Source organism: Synchiropus splendidus, chromosome 14, assembly GCF_027744825.2.
Source record: "Synchiropus splendidus isolate RoL2022-P1 chromosome 14, RoL_Sspl_1.0, whole genome shotgun sequence".
Classification (NCBI taxonomy): domain Eukaryota; kingdom Metazoa; phylum Chordata; class Actinopteri; order Syngnathiformes; family Callionymidae; genus Synchiropus; species Synchiropus splendidus.
The window spans coordinates 7918344-7935206 of record NC_071347.1 but is presented as its reverse complement, the minus strand read 5'-3'; the positions used below and the strand labels follow the sequence as shown (position 1 = coordinate 7935206).

General features: G+C 42.7%; 2 protein-coding genes across 13 annotated transcripts; one reads left to right on the top strand and one right to left on the bottom strand.

Annotated features, from left to right (window-relative positions):
• Positions 1 to 3057: 3057 nt before the first annotated feature.
• Positions 3058 to 9431, bottom strand: pdp2 (putative pyruvate dehydrogenase phosphatase isoenzyme 2). 7 transcript variants are annotated; one of them, XM_053885812.1, is made up of 11 exons: positions 9360 to 9431; positions 9179 to 9261; positions 8612 to 8733; positions 8238 to 8362; positions 7688 to 7873; positions 7500 to 7619; positions 7138 to 7424; positions 5559 to 5664; positions 5249 to 5485; positions 4880 to 5179; positions 3058 to 4671 (listed from the first exon to the last, which is right to left on the bottom strand). In XM_053885812.1, the coding sequence occupies exons 4-11, from the start codon at positions 8310 to 8312 to the stop codon at positions 4402 to 4404; spliced, it is 1581 nt and encodes a 526-aa protein (XP_053741787.1). In that variant the 5' UTR covers positions 8313 to 8362; positions 8612 to 8733; positions 9179 to 9261; positions 9360 to 9431; the 3' UTR covers positions 3058 to 4401. The 7 variants fall into 7 exon arrangements, with proteins under 7 accessions (XP_053741787.1, XP_053741786.1, XP_053741784.1 ...); XM_053885811.1 differs by having other exon boundaries at positions 3059 to 4671; positions 8238 to 8367; XM_053885809.1 differs by having other exon boundaries at positions 3066 to 4671; positions 7688 to 7876; positions 9360 to 9430.
• Positions 8513 to 15639, top strand: terb1 (telomere repeat binding bouquet formation protein 1). Of its 6 annotated transcripts, XM_053885802.1 has the most exons (18): positions 8518 to 9094; positions 9165 to 9275; positions 9432 to 9563; positions 9733 to 9864; positions 10009 to 10069; positions 10225 to 10340; positions 10544 to 10672; positions 10765 to 10917; positions 11007 to 11138; positions 11212 to 11337; positions 11557 to 12004; positions 12083 to 12213; positions 12287 to 12496; positions 13026 to 13094; positions 13197 to 13256; positions 13325 to 13360; positions 13713 to 13771; positions 14756 to 15633. In XM_053885802.1, the coding sequence occupies exons 1-18, from the start codon at positions 9058 to 9060 to the stop codon at positions 14909 to 14911; spliced, it is 2298 nt and encodes a 765-aa protein (XP_053741777.1). In that variant the 5' UTR covers positions 8518 to 9057; the 3' UTR covers positions 14912 to 15633. The 6 variants fall into 6 exon arrangements, with proteins under 6 accessions (XP_053741779.1, XP_053741775.1, XP_053741778.1 ...); XM_053885800.1 differs by having other exon boundaries at positions 8516 to 9094; positions 11557 to 12213; positions 13713 to 13726; positions 14756 to 15635; XM_053885798.1 differs by having other exon boundaries at positions 11557 to 12213.
• The last annotated feature ends 1224 nt before the right edge of the window (positions 15640 to 16863 follow it).

The following is a 16863-nucleotide window of genomic DNA, read 5'->3' as shown; positions in this document are numbered from 1 at the left end:
GTTTATGTCCGTTCTTCTCCGCGGTTTGCGGAAAAACGCGTCGTGATTGGCTGACATGTACGGAGTATTGTTTTTATTTTATATGGCACAAAAATCACTATAGACGCCACAGTAGGCCTCCAAAGATATTTTTATTTATCTTGACCTCCTCCCCCAATCTGAAAGACGCGCATACATAAATTGTGCAAGTTAAAAAAATAACATCTGCTGAACTGATCAGTTCATCTGTTGCAAATATGAACAACTTTTTCTTGTAAATTCAGCATTTCCTGGAAAATCCAAACTACCACCGTCTGACTCTTCACTGTGATCAACCTGTATTCAGGAAGAGAGCTACAGCAAAAGATTACATTATAAAAGGTAAGTATTGATGTGCCCTAACATTATTGAAAAGTCATTACATTACTTTTATATTACTTTCATCAAAACTAAAATAAGGATTTGCTGAAAAATAAGGAGGGAAAATGAGAGTCATGCAGTGTAAAATATCACCATGTGTCTTTTATTGATGCATAGAAAAAGTAGTGTATTACAGTCATGTATTACTCACCAACCAAGTCTGAAAAATGTTCTTGTACTTTATTTCACCAGCAAGCACCCAGAGTTAAATTTGGTTCATTATTTCATTATCACTAATTTAATAACTGAGACTTGGTGAGGTTGCTGCTTTTAGCCTTTTACTCATGTTTGCATGTTATCATTTCTGAAGATAAGCAGTTCTATTACTGCTTCAGAGGCTCACTACGCCTGGTACTGTTCACCCAGGACCAGGTAGGTGATGTCTGGAAGACGTGCCATGACAACCTTGGTACTGGAGGGCAAATACCTTCTTGTTATTGTTCTTTGTCGACCACATCCATGATTCATTTCTTCTTCCTTTTCTTTCTCTATCTCCAACGTGTACCATTCACCCAGGTAAGAGTCGCACTCTTGAAAAGGTTCACGCACCATACCACTGGAGAACAGCAGGATGTTAACAAATGGGTCAGACTTTGTGAATAGAAGACAGAGTTAAACAATCTCTGCAGGTGAGAAAGGATGTGTGTTTACATATCTGTACCATCATCTTCCAAAGGTGGATGAGTGCCCTTGCTGTCAGCAGCACGAGGTGGTGGAGACTGTTGCTCCAGTGCTTCATCCCATTCAAGTCAAAGAGGCATGGAGTGTTCCGGGGATGGATGTGATTGGTCACCATCCAACCACAACTAAAGGAAAAAGATAAACTTGACATATCGAAGAACCAGATGAATTATGAGGAAAAAAAAGTAATTGTTGTGGCATTTTGCAGCATGTGGTTACAGCATTTTTCACTTGATCTACCCAGGTTTATACAGCCACAGGCCTTTTCACTTAGTGGGTTGTGGCAAAAAGCCTCTGCAGCAAAAGTGCGTCCAAGGTGTCCTCAACATTCTTCTGCACGTCTTTGGTCTTGTGGAAAAAATAATTACTGACCAGCGCAGAGAATTTGTCAATGACTTACAACAATATATTTAACAATGTATTTTTGAGAATCACTATGAATAATAAATCACAAAGCAGTTGTTTTACATGGATCTTCGTTCAGGTCAACAGCAGTGTTTTGGAGGCCCTTGGAGTGAAGCGCTGCATCACCTACCATCCACAGGCTGATGGGAAAGATGGGCGGACCATTCGTAACATCAGGCTAGCACTTGCCAAATACTGTGGAGAGGAAGAGAATGACTGGGATGGTCATCTTAGGGGGAACTGTGGCAGGCATTAGCTCTGCAAAACAGGAAGCATGCAATAAAAAGGTTATTCTAAAAAAACAAACAGAGGAAGTTTGTCTTCTTCAGCAGAGGTCAATCAAGTACAACCTCATTTTGTTTTGTTTGGGAGGCATCCCCCGTGCTGCAGGTGTGATGGACGTGCAGCCCAGTGAGATGGAGGGCAGATGCCTAACTCTTGAGGTCCCAGCAGAACACCTGGAGACAAAGGCTGCAGCAGAGGCAGACCTTCATGCCATGGTTAATATCATAAATTGGCACTAACTTTAGCGCTTCACCTAAATAACATGACATATTATCATTACTTTTTTGTATTTTATAGACCTAGGAGAACATCAGGATTGCTCAACAGAGCCAAAAGAAGGCTAGTCATTCCACTTTTGACTTGGGAGATGAGGTCCTCATAGCAAACAAACGCAAAGAAGGATGCAAAGGAGGGTGTTTGGAGAGCAACTGGCTGCCTCCATTTCAGAGAAAGCCGTGGCAACGCTGGTGAACACACTACTGAGACTGAGTGTCAATGAGTCCCAGCTAAAGCCCTACATCAGAGCTCTGTTCAGAGGTATTCACCGCAGTACAGGAGCAGAATGTGATAGCCTGGATCTGTCATGTACCAGCAGTGTAATACATGTTCTACAGTTGCACCCATATTGTGCTATGGTCAGGTTTAATAACTTATAATAATTATAATTATAATAACTTAATTCAAAGTATTTATTCCTTCAACAGCCACCCTGAGAGAGCAGGTCCCACCGCAGAGGTCTGCACATGGCCATGACTACTGGTCAGCTGTGGGATATTCAAACCAGACGCATCCAGGCCAAGGCCTGCTGGTACACACATCATTTATGCTTTTTATTATGTATTTGTGTTAGATTATAATGTGATGGTTTTTATTTGTCCTGACATGACAACGACCGGGACGGCCCTGACTCAAAGAGCGTTTCCTCTCTGTCTAGTACTTTCGACTGACACGCTGGCTGGATAACAGCAGGCACTTCTACAGGCCCAAGTCACGTCTGAGATTTAACCTGATACTAGATTATTATGTCGTCAGACACAATGTTTTCCTGAGTTAAATAGTAAATCGAGTCACATATATGCACCTGACAGTCACTCTGCAACAATAACTCCTTCAGGAGGCTCATGGGCTTCGGGCATTGAGGTTGGGAGAAAGAAAAGTGACCCGAAGCCTGCAGTAAAGTAAAAATGTTCATTTGTTCAGTCAAAATGTGCAGAAGCGGTTCATTATTTCTTTTTGTTGATGACATTGAGGAACAAATACATTTTTGTTTTTACCTTGAGCAATAATCCAGGATCACAGAAAGTGGACGGGTGGATATTTGCCGTAGAAATTGCAATCGGTTAAACAAAGAGAAATGTACCTCTGATTCCAGCAGATACAATCCAAGCTAAGCAAAACTGTTGACAGCAAAGGGAGTTGGTTACAGTTAAAGAGCCCATTGAACTGAAGCTGTAGTGCATGATACACCTGCAAGAGTGAAAAGGGGAAACTTCAAAAACCAGTTATTCCTCATCAGAAGTCTCCTGCAAGAACACACTGTCAAGAAGCACTATGTTAACTGCTGACCTCCAGGTTCTCAGGTGAAGTCTGCTGCTTGCATCTGTCTACCACATGGACACACTTCCTCATAGCTCCCATCTTTACTGTTATTACACTTGTTCACTAAACATTTTCGAGCACTCATGTTAAAGAATTTATTTTGAAAATGTCAACAGACCTTAACAATGTCTATAACAACACAGATTCACATGAAACGGGATCACTTCACAGGAGTCCAACAACTCTTCCAGCGACTGATTGAACATATTGCACAAATACACAGGGACGTGTAGGCAACAGTGCAAATTACAAATATCTATGTAAACAACCTTTTCTTAGGATCATATGCATTTCACTCATTAACCCTGGATAATCTGTGGAATTACGGAAAAGACAGTTTAAGGGAAAGACAAGTCGAGATACAAGACGATTGCACAGTAGTAGAATTACTTGAAGTCTTAAGTGTGAACTTTAAATTTTGTTAGAAACTGAACTCGTAAAGAAACCTCAGTTGGAGGGGAGGATTCCTTGACCTTCCTTTATAAGGCTGTCATGGCTAGTCATAACCCCTCCATTTGGGTGAGTAGTTTCATATTGCTGGGCTGAATCAGGAACTAGTACAGGAATATGACAGAACTTTTAAGTAGAGACACCTCCAGCCTCTCTCTCTATGCCGCACCGCTATGGGAATCATCTGAAAGAGAGCATGTTCTGAATATGATTTGAGACTCTTGAGAGGTCAGATCAGAGACAAGGTACGGAATTGAAAGAGCAGCAGTAAACTGGTCGCGCCGCTGGGCAAATCCCAGACTTATTAGCTGCAAACCTTCGTCAAGTAACCAAAACATCTTGCCAACTTCCTTTTAATGCCCACTTTTGCAAAGTAGGTGCAGCAGAATACTACAAAAACAGATGTGCTATTTGTAAAAAAAAAACCAAATGTGCTTCTGGATTCCTCAAAAACGATAGAGTTTCAGTTCTCAGTGGAAAGGAAACAAACAACAATGATCGACAACAGCCTCACGAAGTGAACAGATCCATGTGATGAACCAACAGCACTATAAAAGGTTCTCATTTTAAAAGTTAAAATAGTTAGCGGTGTCGTGCCAGGTCAGAGTTCAGGTGCACCACCGTGGCTGTGATGTCATCCCTGTACATGCGAGCCAGGTCTTCGGGCAGAGCCAGCATGGTGGCCAGCCTCTCCTGACACAGGTCTCCGTAATCTCCAGTACCAAGTGCATGTCGGATGAGATGCGTCGCAGCGTTGGCGTCCAGAGCCGGCGACGCTCTGGCTTGACGCTTCAGCAGCAGTTCATGCATCTGACCCAAGTTCAGCTGCCGATCAGCTTGAGAAACAGGCATCTGGAGGAGCATAAGACCCGGTTAGCTTGGATGGGAGCACTATCTTACATTGAAGAATTGAAAAATCACTCCAACAAATGTGTTTTTTTGTGTAATGTTCAGATGAATATAAAAGGTTGCTAAGTATTCACTGCATCATTTAAAATGAAAATAATATAAAAATCTAGATTTCAAATGTTTTAATGTGACAGTGTCTGTGGACACCCACCTGCAGGTGAATACCACTCAGATGCTCCCCGACAAGCCGAACAGCTTCCTCGCTGCTCAGTTCATCCCACAGCCCGTCAGTGCCAACTATCAAGAACCGATCCTGCGGCCTCAGTTTGTGATATGTGACCTCCGGCGCCACGTCCAGGTACGGCGGTGTCAGGTAGTTGGGTGGAGTGTAGTGGTAGAGGTTGAGGGAGTCCAGGTCAACTCCTGTTTCCAGTTTGTTCAACACACTCTGCTGCAGTTCGTGACTCCACTTAAATCGGACGTCACCAAATGCTCGCAGCGGCATCAAAACCTAGAATGATTTACTGAAAGTCAACACATTGCTCACTGAGTGGTGGAAATTATTTGAACAACACCTCACCCCGAGCAGTCTATCGTCAACGAGCACTGAGTCCCTCTCTAAAGGAGGATGCTGCTCTCTGATCCGCTCAACTTCTGCCGGGTTCTGTGCGTTATGATCCTGCGAAAGGGGCAGAGCACTCCACGACCCGTCTGCCTCCTGCACCCCCAACACTGCACGGCAGTCGCCAGCATTCGCCACATGGATCCCCTCAGTGCCGATGTGAGCCACACACGCAGTGCAGCCAGCAAATGCAACCTGGACGGACCACCACACGTGGATTACAACACACTGCTTCTCGCCAGATGTAAGCCAAAGGTGAGGCAGCTACCTGTATTGCTGTGCTTCTCATGAGGTCATTCGGTAGTGGAGCTTGGGCCTCCAAGGAGATATCAGTATCAAGTCGCTTGAAAGCACAGGTCAAGGCTTCAGAGGGGCTAAGGGAACAGGAAATTGGTGTGATTATACATTAATAAGCAATTCACTTAGTTGACTGACTGAATCTTTTGGCGAGCATAACGCTAGCATTAAAGGTTACTCATTGTGGTGAGCAGCCAGGCTCTCTGCATTTGAGTGACAGACCTGCTCTCACACACAGGCTTTTAGCTAGGGGGGCATCTGGGCGTCTGCAAAACATGAAAAAATGGACGCACGATTCTCGACCGTACCAGCCACCAGATGCGGCCATATACCGGCGCAATCTAGCGGCCAAGCTACGGTTGAGAATCTCACAGTCTATCTGCAAGACAGTGAAGTTCGCTCAGGTCTCACAACAAACACAGCAGTGCTGCAGAGGCTCTACCTGTCAATCATTGACATGCGACCTGTCGCCATTCTGAAGACGGCATGTGTCGGATGCAAACACGCTAGTAGCAAGCAGTGGCTGAGAGAAAATTAATATAAAGCCTTGCATACCAGAGCACAAAACACAACACGTGCTACTTGGTATTAACCATGTTTGCCTAGGAGTTTGCAGGCAAGACGTTCATGCTACATTTCATGGGAAGGAGAGGGACAGTGCAGGCTGTGTTTTGTCATTGTTTCAGCTGCACTTCTGTAAAATGTATTCTGATAGTCCTTGGTAAATCACAACTTCCTACTTAACCCTGTTTTATATTTTTTATCATTCAGTCATATTTACAGTTTAATTTTACACTGAAAGCTGTTCAAGCTTTATTTCTTAATGTAAAAGTATATATATATATATATATATATATATATATATATATATATATCTTCCCGCCAAGTTTGTTCATACTTTTGAATATAACCTTGGCCATAATCATGCAGACTCACTCAGACTGTTGACATGCACAAAAATGTAGTAAGAGTATTTACTTTAGATTAAATGGACAGAAAGTAGGGCAATAACAAGACATGCAGTTCTGTGATGGGGAGATAACGCAGCTAAACAGTGACGTACTATTTAATCAGTGTTTCAAAATAAACAAAAAAAATACTGACCTCATACACATACACGTACAAATTCAGGTTGGAGGTCAAATGTAAGATTGAACAGACCCTGTGCTTAAAAGTTTAGTTGGATGCAAAACTATTCCAATCGGGTTGTTATCCAATTGGAATTAACAGATGTGTATGGAAATCTGTTTCACGGAAGCAAAGCACACGATTGCTTTTAAGTGGAAATGTGGAAATCCTCCAAGCATTGACACTTGCTTGACTTTGAACTAGCTTTGCCAAAGACATCTTGCATCTTGCGTGCCTTCAACATAGGGACCAACATAATGTGAATTTGGATCAATAAGGAATAAATGCCCTCTGCATTATTATTGTACAAATTTGCAATATGCACTTGTATATGTATATATAAGACAACATTTGTATGTTCCTTCACTATGTTGTGGTGAAACCTTCATAAAAATATTGTGACTAAAGAAAAAACTACTCACCTCATTCCTTCCACATGGTCTTCACAGTCCAGTAACTCCTGCCAGAAAACTCTGAGGTGATCAAAGTAGAGCGAGGCCGATTCCCGATAGTTGAAGTCTGTATGATGTTTGTACCACTGCAAGACTGGAGGCAGTGGTCGGTCGTTCTCCCGGCATTTCTCCAGCAACTCCAGGGTCTGTCGCGGCATCATTGCAACTGCAACGTAGTACAATAGCCGCTCACTGACCGCCTGCGCACAGGCCCAGCCGCCGTGACCATCAAACACTCCAAGAAGCATCCCCTTGGTCTGATGAGAGAAGCGGCTGGATTTGAGATTGGGGGGGGGAAATACATAAATAAATAAACTGAATGTGAGTCACACCTGCAAACATGTTGCGGCACTTCGGCGATCTTCACTTGGAGTGTTGGCAGCCAACTGGTTGCTCTCCAATTTTTTCACAGCGCTGAGTCCACGTCCGTCAAACTCTGGCAGACTAACAGACTACAGAGAGGCGATTCACAATTGGAGCGTCATCCAGTCACACAAGTCTGTGAGCGCATGTCCAATACCTGTTCATTAGAGCGCAAAATGTTGTTGACCTGAACTTCATTGAGTTGATAGTCAAAATCCTGGTGAGTTGAGAGTCGACGTCTTGAACTCTCAGCTCCAGACTTGCGTGACCCAGAGGTGCTCCAGAATGAAGCACAGCAATGCTGCACTGGTCTCAGAGGGTACTTGGAAGTTAAATAGGAATTCTGCTACAGAAAACACACACACAAGCAAAATCAATTTGTAATACTAGGGATTGTTGTTCAGTACAAGTCTGTCAACATCTGTATAAGTATCGCACCATAGAAACAATAAAAGCTGAAAGAGCGGTGATCCATTCAAACTAAGGTCTAAAGATGCCTGTATTACTGAAACCCTCATAGAATCTGAGGGACACAAGAAAACGGCCTTATTGTTTCAACTAAATCATGAATTACACAGGGACACGCTGGGCGGGTGACACAACTTTAAAGCAAATTAAAGTAAGTAACAACACGCCTAAATATTGACGCTTTAATTATGGCGTCCAGAGTGCTGGATCAACAGTGCTAAGTTCATGAGTCAGGTTACCTGTAGCTGAGAAGTGGTGGTGATGGTGTAGCAGGCAGCTCGGTGGAGGATGCTGGCGTACACACGCCGGGACATTTCTAGATGAACGCTGGCGTGTTGTAAAGCTCAATCTTTGTGATCACAGTCTGTACTAGAAGATCAACAAACAACGTTAGCATGTGTACATAAAGCGCCTGCCAACTTCCGCAGAGAGTAGGTTACAGGTGCAGTAGCCCGAGTGAGAACAGCAGCTAAGTTGCCAGAGCTAATATGTTAGCGCACAGTCTTTCGCTCTAGTTCAACGGTGAACACGCAAGTCTATCAGTTGGAAGAAATAACACGTAATAACAAAGGCACAAGTTGTATCAAGGAAACAATGAACGCGCGTTTACCACCTTGGTCCGCTCGAGAATGGGTCGATGTCGACTGATCGTGGAGTCACAGCAAGTGCACCCCAGCCAGCCACAGAACGTGTGACGTCAGACGTACACATGTAGTTTCAATTCAGTAGAAGTTCCTGAAAGAAAGGAGTCGGGTTTTGTTCAAGTAAACATTTGTTATTGCGGGAAAGACTATTAAAATACAGTTAAAATCACGCTCAACAATTGAGACAACCATTTTGAACTGACGTTAAATGAAACGTTACGTGACAGTTGAAGTCGCAAAAACGTTATTTTTTGAAAAGTAAAATTGCCATTTCGCGTTTTGTGGACGTAAATTCGGGTGTTTACAGTTTTTATTAGACCGAAATGGATTAGCCAAATTCAGCCACAAGGGGGGCGAATAATATATCGATGACGACACGATAGTTTTGCGACATTAGCATGCTAAAATCGCCTTAATGGACAACACAGCTGGCGGTGACGACAGACGAAGCTGTAAGTGAAAACAAGTGCCGAATAAGTGTATTGTTTGCATGGTTACAAATGTTCTGTTTCTGTGTTTCAGCTGCTAAAACTGACCTCAGTCTACTGCTCGAGTGTGTGAAGCTCCAGATGGCGTGTCCTGATTCACAGAAGCAGGCTCTTATAACCATTCACTCCATCTGTGAGAAACGAGGTAATATTTAAACACCTCTGCCAGACACACTCTTTTGACATTTACAGGATGAGATAAATGAATTCTGGAATGACTTGGACCCACTTTACAGCATGCATAAGTCCAGTCTTGTCATGTCATTGCTTTGATACCATTCATCTGTTTTGGTTGTCGCAGGGGATAATGTGGACCTACTGAGAGAAATGGGGGGAGTGATGTTTTTGTACAATCTCTCAAAATCCACCAATGTGCATTCAGAAGTCAAGGAAACTGCGCTTTTTACACTTGCCACGTTAGCTGAGTCCAATGGTAGGTGAAATATGGAATGTTTTATTCAGCATATACTAGACAGACAAGTAGCGTAAGAGACATTTAACTCCTGCATCAGTTATCTAGTTCAACTGTGCTCCCTCAGTCAGTATATTTTGTGGTTTTATTCCGGTCCTCGCTTTTAAATGGATCATTTTGTGTTTTTCAGTGGACTGTAAGATGTCTCTGTGCAGCGAGGAGGCATTTCTAGACCTCTCTGCTTGGCTGATGAAAGAGGATCTCCCACTGCGGATCAAGAGAGTGTCTGTATATCTGCTGTCAGTGTTGGTGGCTGACAATAGTAAGAATTCATTTCTGATTCTGAAATGTGACCTAAATCGAGGAAGTGATTTTAGTTTGACGATTTAAATATGTATGTATTTTCATCTTAACCAATGTGTTTTCTTAGTGACTACCTTGTTAAATTGATGGTTGACACTTACAGAGTTTGGGCAAACTTTAGCGCAGACAACAGGCTGTCTGGATAATCTGCTGCATCTCTTCAGGTAATTTCAAACTCAATACAATACCTTAACTTGTCACGTGATTTATCTGTAGACTTTATTAAAAAAGTGAAAGACTTCTGTGATAGACTTCTTCGACTGGTATCAACTGTCTAAAACAATTGTGAGTCGAACTGTCACACATCTTACCGTTGCAGGATGAACTGCCCGCTCTCAGTAGAGGATGCTGATGCAGAGGATTCAGCACACCTGAACCAACTCTGGGTGTCATTATCAAGTGCACTTTGTGGATGTATCAACAACCCACAGAATAGTAACTTCAACTTTCATCAGATCCAAGTCACATCCATTCTATTCTAGTGGAGTTCTTCCTGGTTTTGATTTTTTTCTTCTTAAGATTTACATAAAGCAATTGGCTTTATTTATGCTATTTGTGAAGTTCTTGGTAGTTCCATCATTATAATAGAACTGTGTAAAATGCTATTCTTTTGCGACCATTTTTCTGTTACTCCCCAGGGAATGGTCAGCAGAAATGCATAGTAGTCTTCCCTTTTGTGAAAACCTGGCTTGAGCAGATTTCTGTGGCACGCATGGACGTTTTCCAGCCTTTATGCTCTTTCATATCGACGACTGTTGCCAACAACAGTGAGTGAAAACCTAGAATAGTGTCATAGATATTACCTGTACGTGAGTCAATGCAACCACATCATTTTGTTTTTCTGTATTTGCTCTTGCAGCACATGTTCAGAAGACGTTTTCCGCCTCTGGGGGTTTGGAAACTCTCACTCTGGCGTTGGTTTCTTTGGCTTCTGGCACTGAGATAAGTTTGATGTGGTGCCAACTAAGTGTCATTATAGCCAAAACAATGACTGAGTGTATCACGAACAACTGTACGCAACTATGTCTTCCATACTCACGGTGCTGTATCTTTTTTGGAGGGGCTCACTCAATCCTCTTTCTTTCAAACTTGATCCTATAGCATTCCTGGCTTCAGAGTTGGCTCAGTATGATGTGGTTCCTCACCTCTTCTCCATTCTTGGCTGCCCATATCTTGACTGCAAGGACAGAGTCTCAATATTACTCACCATGGCGCAATGCACCGAAGACTGCGGTGAGATCATGTGGTACTTCAACCCTGATTTCTCCTGATGTGACTCAATAAACAGTATTTTACTCTTTTGCAGAGGAACACCAATCTCAGTTGGTGCAGTGTGGAGGCTTGCCAATAATTATGTCTTTAATGAACGAGCATGAGAGTGATGCTGTTCGGAAGACTGCAGCGTTTATATGGCAAACCTGTAACCAAGCCAGTAAGTGATATTGTCTACGTCTCTACTTCCAGTTTCACCCTCAAAGCAATAGACCCTTCTTCCTGTGTGGATTCATGCATTGCACTCAGAAGAAAGATGTTACCAAACAGAGAGTTAAATATGTTTGTCTTTCTTCTAGTTGGCAAACTTTAAGTGTCAGTTTTATTTAGCTTTTTCATAGCCATTGCATATGATCTGTTTTGAGCCCTTTTGTCTCAGCAGCCACGTCGTTGGTTGATGTGCCTTGTGAGACAGAGGAGCAAGAAAAAACAACCCCCCTGAAAAAGATGGACGCCATCAGGAGCTCAGCCACAGAGTTCCTCCACCGAATTGAGCAGCTCGACAAGAGTCACAAAGTTGGACCGACATTTGTGGGCGAAGAGCAAAATGAGACAAGCATCTCTGCTTCAACTCACAAGACGCTCCACAGTCCAACCACTCCAGACTCACATACATCCTTTGAGAAAATTTGGAAGTTTGATTGCAAGACTGCCATTTCAGCCACCTCGGTAAAGAAAGACGAAAAGACATCTGCAACTTCAGATGAATGCTTTGATTCAAGCTCCATGGTGGCCCCAGATCGACACAGTGAAGGAAGATTGCGTTTATCTTGCAACGCTACAGGAATGTCAGTAGAGGGCGGCAGAGTGGCGCAAAGGACTGCGAGGTCTTGCGCTGCAGCTCTGACGGAAAGTGTTTTTTTCCATTCTAAAAAAGAAAATAACAGGTTTGTTTTGTTTTTCAGACGTGTCTTCAGGAGTCCACCGAGAAGGGACTTGTCCAAAGAGTTTTCACGCATTTATGAGCAGTCGGAGAATAGTATTGAGAACATCTCTCCACAGGAAAAAACATTGCAGTCTCAAATTAGATGCCCAGGTGGTTACATTTTGTCATCAAAGTTTTCCTGCACACGTCATTGCATGTATTCATTCATCTCATTCCTTCTCAGGTTGTGTTGTTGCATTTGAGAACGTTAAGAGCCACACCTTTGCCCATCTCCTGTTGACCTGCCCTCAGATCTGTGACATGCACGTGGCTCTGCATAAAGCCACAAAAAAATACAGGGCCCAACAATGCAAACTACTGGGAAAGAATTTGGGCTACAACTCTGAATATCTGAAAACCCAGCATAGTGGGAAAGCATCAAGTGCATCATCAGGTAGAGGCTCGGGTGGTTTTGTAGTCATAGAATGAACAAGTACACTTCTTAATATTTCTTCATGGCATTTGTTGTATGACACGACTGCAACAATAGCTTGTTATTCAATATTCTGTGTCGCTTTGCCCACGCTTTCCTTCTAGGTATGATCCACCTAGTTCAAGATTATCTTCATTTGAATCTTTATTTCAGTGTCTTTGCTTTGTACCCTGTCGAACGGGCATGATTTACAGAGCTGTCGAAGGCTCCTGGGAAATCATATGACCCGGTGGTTCATTTGTTTAACTCCATCTGTTTAATAAGATTTTAATACCTTTTAACTGTGCCTTGCTCGGGGCAAATGCAGTTACATGAAGCAAAGCACATTTTGACACTCTTAGCTGGTAATTAAAACAAAACATTCATGTATTTGATGCATTTATTTCTTCAATTCAGAGGATCCCAGCCGCACCAATGTGCCTTATGCAGCTTGAAAATAAGAGAGACGTCATTATTCAAACTAATTGCTGCTTGTGTACTTTGTGTACAGAGATCAGGCTGACTTGCAACACAGTTTCTGAACGGACAACACAAAATAGGCACATTCTGAATTTAAGAGGTAACACATTTTTATTAAAGCCAAAAAAAAAACAGATGTTTTTTCATGTGGCACTGACTCACTGTATATATTGACTTGGACAAACTCTTCATAAACACCCAGGTATTTCATTGACCCCATGGAAGAAGTGCACAAGATCAGAAGCGTCTCCCAGCAGTACAGGTACATCGAAAGCCACGCCTTGAACTTCTGTTTGGCAGCAATGACAACTTTAGTTCTCCCTTGAACAGGTTCGGTACCCTTTAAAAGGCCTCGTCTCCCTCCAGGTATGCAGATCTTACGGCTGTTATTTTAAGTGTGAATGTCATTATTGGGAAAACTGATAGAATCTTCTCCTGGCAACCTGAAAAGCGGAAAGAATGTAAAAGTGCAGCCAGGCTTTTCACAGCAGAGCTGGTTTAAAGCGTGCAGAGTTACATTGGAACAGTTTAACAGTATCTGTGTGTACATACAGTGTTTTGTCAGCTGCAGCCATTTTCACCTAAAAAGATAACATCTGAATTTGTATTCGTGTCATTTCTCACCATCTGGTTTTCCTATAAGGTCACGTGACCGAGCAAACTTACTGAGTGCAAAGTTACAGTTGTGCCCACAAACTTGTGGTCATCTTTTTTTCAGACCCGGAACATTGGGTGAGCTACCAAGAGGAAGGCATTGAGCAAAAGTTCTGTCATGGTGTAAGTCTTGTGTAAGATTTAGCGCCTATTATGCAAATGTTTCTATTTAGTGCCACTAACTGGTGTGTTGCTGTAGCTGAATGTACTTCTCTGGTTTGGCTGTCGCTTTCTTGTTCCTGCACACTCACTTCCAACTTACTGTCAACAGCAGCAGGAGTTTCCATCAGTCGTACTAGAAAAGCAAAAAGGTGGAATTGGAGTCTATGAAATCCATATCGATAGAAGGACCGACTCAAAGAGCTAGGGAGTGGTAGTTCTGCACATAATGAGAGGAAGCAAATGTAGATTGAGGTGAATGGTGTAAATAAAGCAGGAGAGCGACTCAGAAACAAGACAAAAAATGGATAGAGTGGACAGAGAAAGTCGAGTTCTGTAGACTAACTGGATACTTATTTTATAGTCAGATGATTAAAAAAGGAACCTGAAGTAATTACGTTTCGCAACAGCTTCCTGTTCGCTCACTGTCACTCACAGTGACAGCTCTGCCTCGTGACAGAAGCATGACAATGTTTCAAGAATATTTGTATGAAGAATTTTAGAAATATACTTCACATCTTCCCACATTTCCACCATCTCCGACCAGCTGAGCTGTGACCGTCTTTTAGCTGCTTCCTGTGTTAAAGCGCTAAACCATACGTCGTCGCAGCACCCCGCTCTTCTGTGCTGTACCTCACATCTCACTCCTCACTCATCTCCACCAATTCCACCCCGCCTGCACTCTCCTCTTCACCTCCTTCAGTCTCTGTTTGACCCTCTGGATGTTTACCCCCAAAAAGTGTCCTCTCTCTCTGTCATTCACTTATGTACTCTGCCTTGCTTCAACTGACTCTCATTCATCTCCTCTTCAGCTCATACCTCTACCTCCTCAGCTTCACTTACTCCTTACTCCCCCCCTTTCCACTTTACTAAGTGCCATTACTGGTGTATTTTCAATTCATCATATGTGAAAATATACATCTCTATTCACCAACTATTCATTACCAGAGCAAAGACTTCAGTCCTGAGGAGGTCCACAACCTCCTGTGTGGAGTGAAGGAGCACGGCCCCTCCTGGTCCACCATCTTGGGGTCATACTCCTTCAAACCAGGGCGAACAAGTGAAGACCTTGCAAAGAAATACAGACGTCTCAAGGTATTATAAGGTTGATGGTTAGCTATTTACTTTATCTTGTTTGTTTAACTTAGTGACATCTATTTTCATCCTCAAAAATGTCTCTTGTGTAAACACGCAGTTCATGATACTGTAAACAAGTTTCTCTGTGGATGTGAGCAAATTCAGATTTTTCGGACACTTTGAGTTGGTTTATCAAGTTCTGTTCATGCATCAATATGCATCAACTTGTTAAAATCATTTGGTTTAAATTTGAGGTACTGGTTTGTTTTTGCTACATTTCAGACACGTGTTTATTTATAAAAGTTGTTTGTGAAATGCCGATGGTCCACGTGGTCTCCACCCTTGTTTGTAAGAGTTTCACAACACTTGGTTAACCTGAGCCTGTACCAAACACCACAAGTCGTGTGGTAAGAGTAAAACAAAACCGAATATTTGAACCGGGAAGTGTGTCTGAACATTCTGCTTGAGGTGGACGTCGGGGAAGAATCCTGACCTTAAACGTCATCAGATGACTTCAGGAAGTAGAAGATGACACATTTTTGTCACCAGGAGACTCACAGTTAACAAGTTAATAAGTTATTGGCCATCATTTTCTCTTGTCACTATATCCTCTGCATGGCGAGTCAGATATCCTTTTCTTTGATGTCAACATTAAAGGACTGAGTTTCCCCATTTGTTAATAATTTCTTCAAACATGGTTTCAAAAATGAGTTGATGCTTGTTTCTTTCAAGTATAGCAGAGTTCTCGAATACACTGCGATTTGGTTCCCCACTCTACTTTTGAGTCATTCTCTTGTTTTTCAGAATCAGTTTCACTGTTCGGGCTGTTATGCTAACGTAGCACGCTGCTCAAATCTTATGCTTGAGAATGTGCGAAGCTGTTGGTTGATAGAATGTTACACCGCCACCCATAGTTCTGGCATGTGAACTACAGTTACATCAACATGCACCAACCATGAGATGAGATCAGATCAGAACAGATCAGATGAGAGTGAATTCTGAAGTACTTCCTCCTCAGGCAATTGTATTGGGTAAACATTGACAATTTGGCTGTAAATACACAGTTTCGTGGTGGTCTGAACTTTTATTTTCTGACAATGTCATAGACGTTTAATGTCCTTCAACAAGAGCATTTAGTTCTCTGAACAAATCAGAAGTGGATTCATGGTAGAGAGTCATGTCTATCGCGCTAACTGAGCTGACACTTTATTTCAATTAGAGGAAGTGTTCAGGACGTTATCTCTGCCTCCAGCTCCTGACTGCATACACTGCCTGCAGCCTCGAAGTATCCAGTTCCATATTTCCTTTTTAAACCATGATGACTTTGCCGTTTAGATTTTCCAATTTCCACTCCAGCTGCTGCTTTCCCAGATTTCCTGCTCCGCTCGACAGACTATTCGATGGCCCAGATTATTGTCTGAAAAAGTCCACAAACAAATGACTCCACGCTCGCGGGTCATGTTTGTTTTTTAGCACAGCAAATCATCCAGGGGAGGGGACTCTGTGGTTTTGCCTGCAGAGGTGACACAAGTCTCTTTTAAAAGTATCAAGACGGTTTGACACACATTGTTGCATCACCATGGAACATTTGCTACACCTGGAGATTAAATCTATTTGCCAGGCGACAAGCCCAAGTATTTTCTGGGAGGAGGACGGCTGAGCAAGATTATGGTTTGCCAATTTTTTTCCTATAATAATCCCAGGCAGATTTTCTGATGAAAAGGCAAGTTCTTGTCACTCGCATTCAGCACGTTGGAGCTTTGTGAATGCCTGGTACTAATAGATTTACTGGTCGTGATGTATGATAAAAGAGGAAGTTTGGTGGGAGAGGCATGCAGGGAACAGATTTCTCATGGACTCAGACGGTCACACTCGAGACTTTTGACCCAGGCCCCCCAAAAACTTTCTTCCTTTGGAAAGAATGTGCTCACTCCTCCCCCTTTCTCCTTCCACTCTCATCTTCTCTCCCACAAGACTGT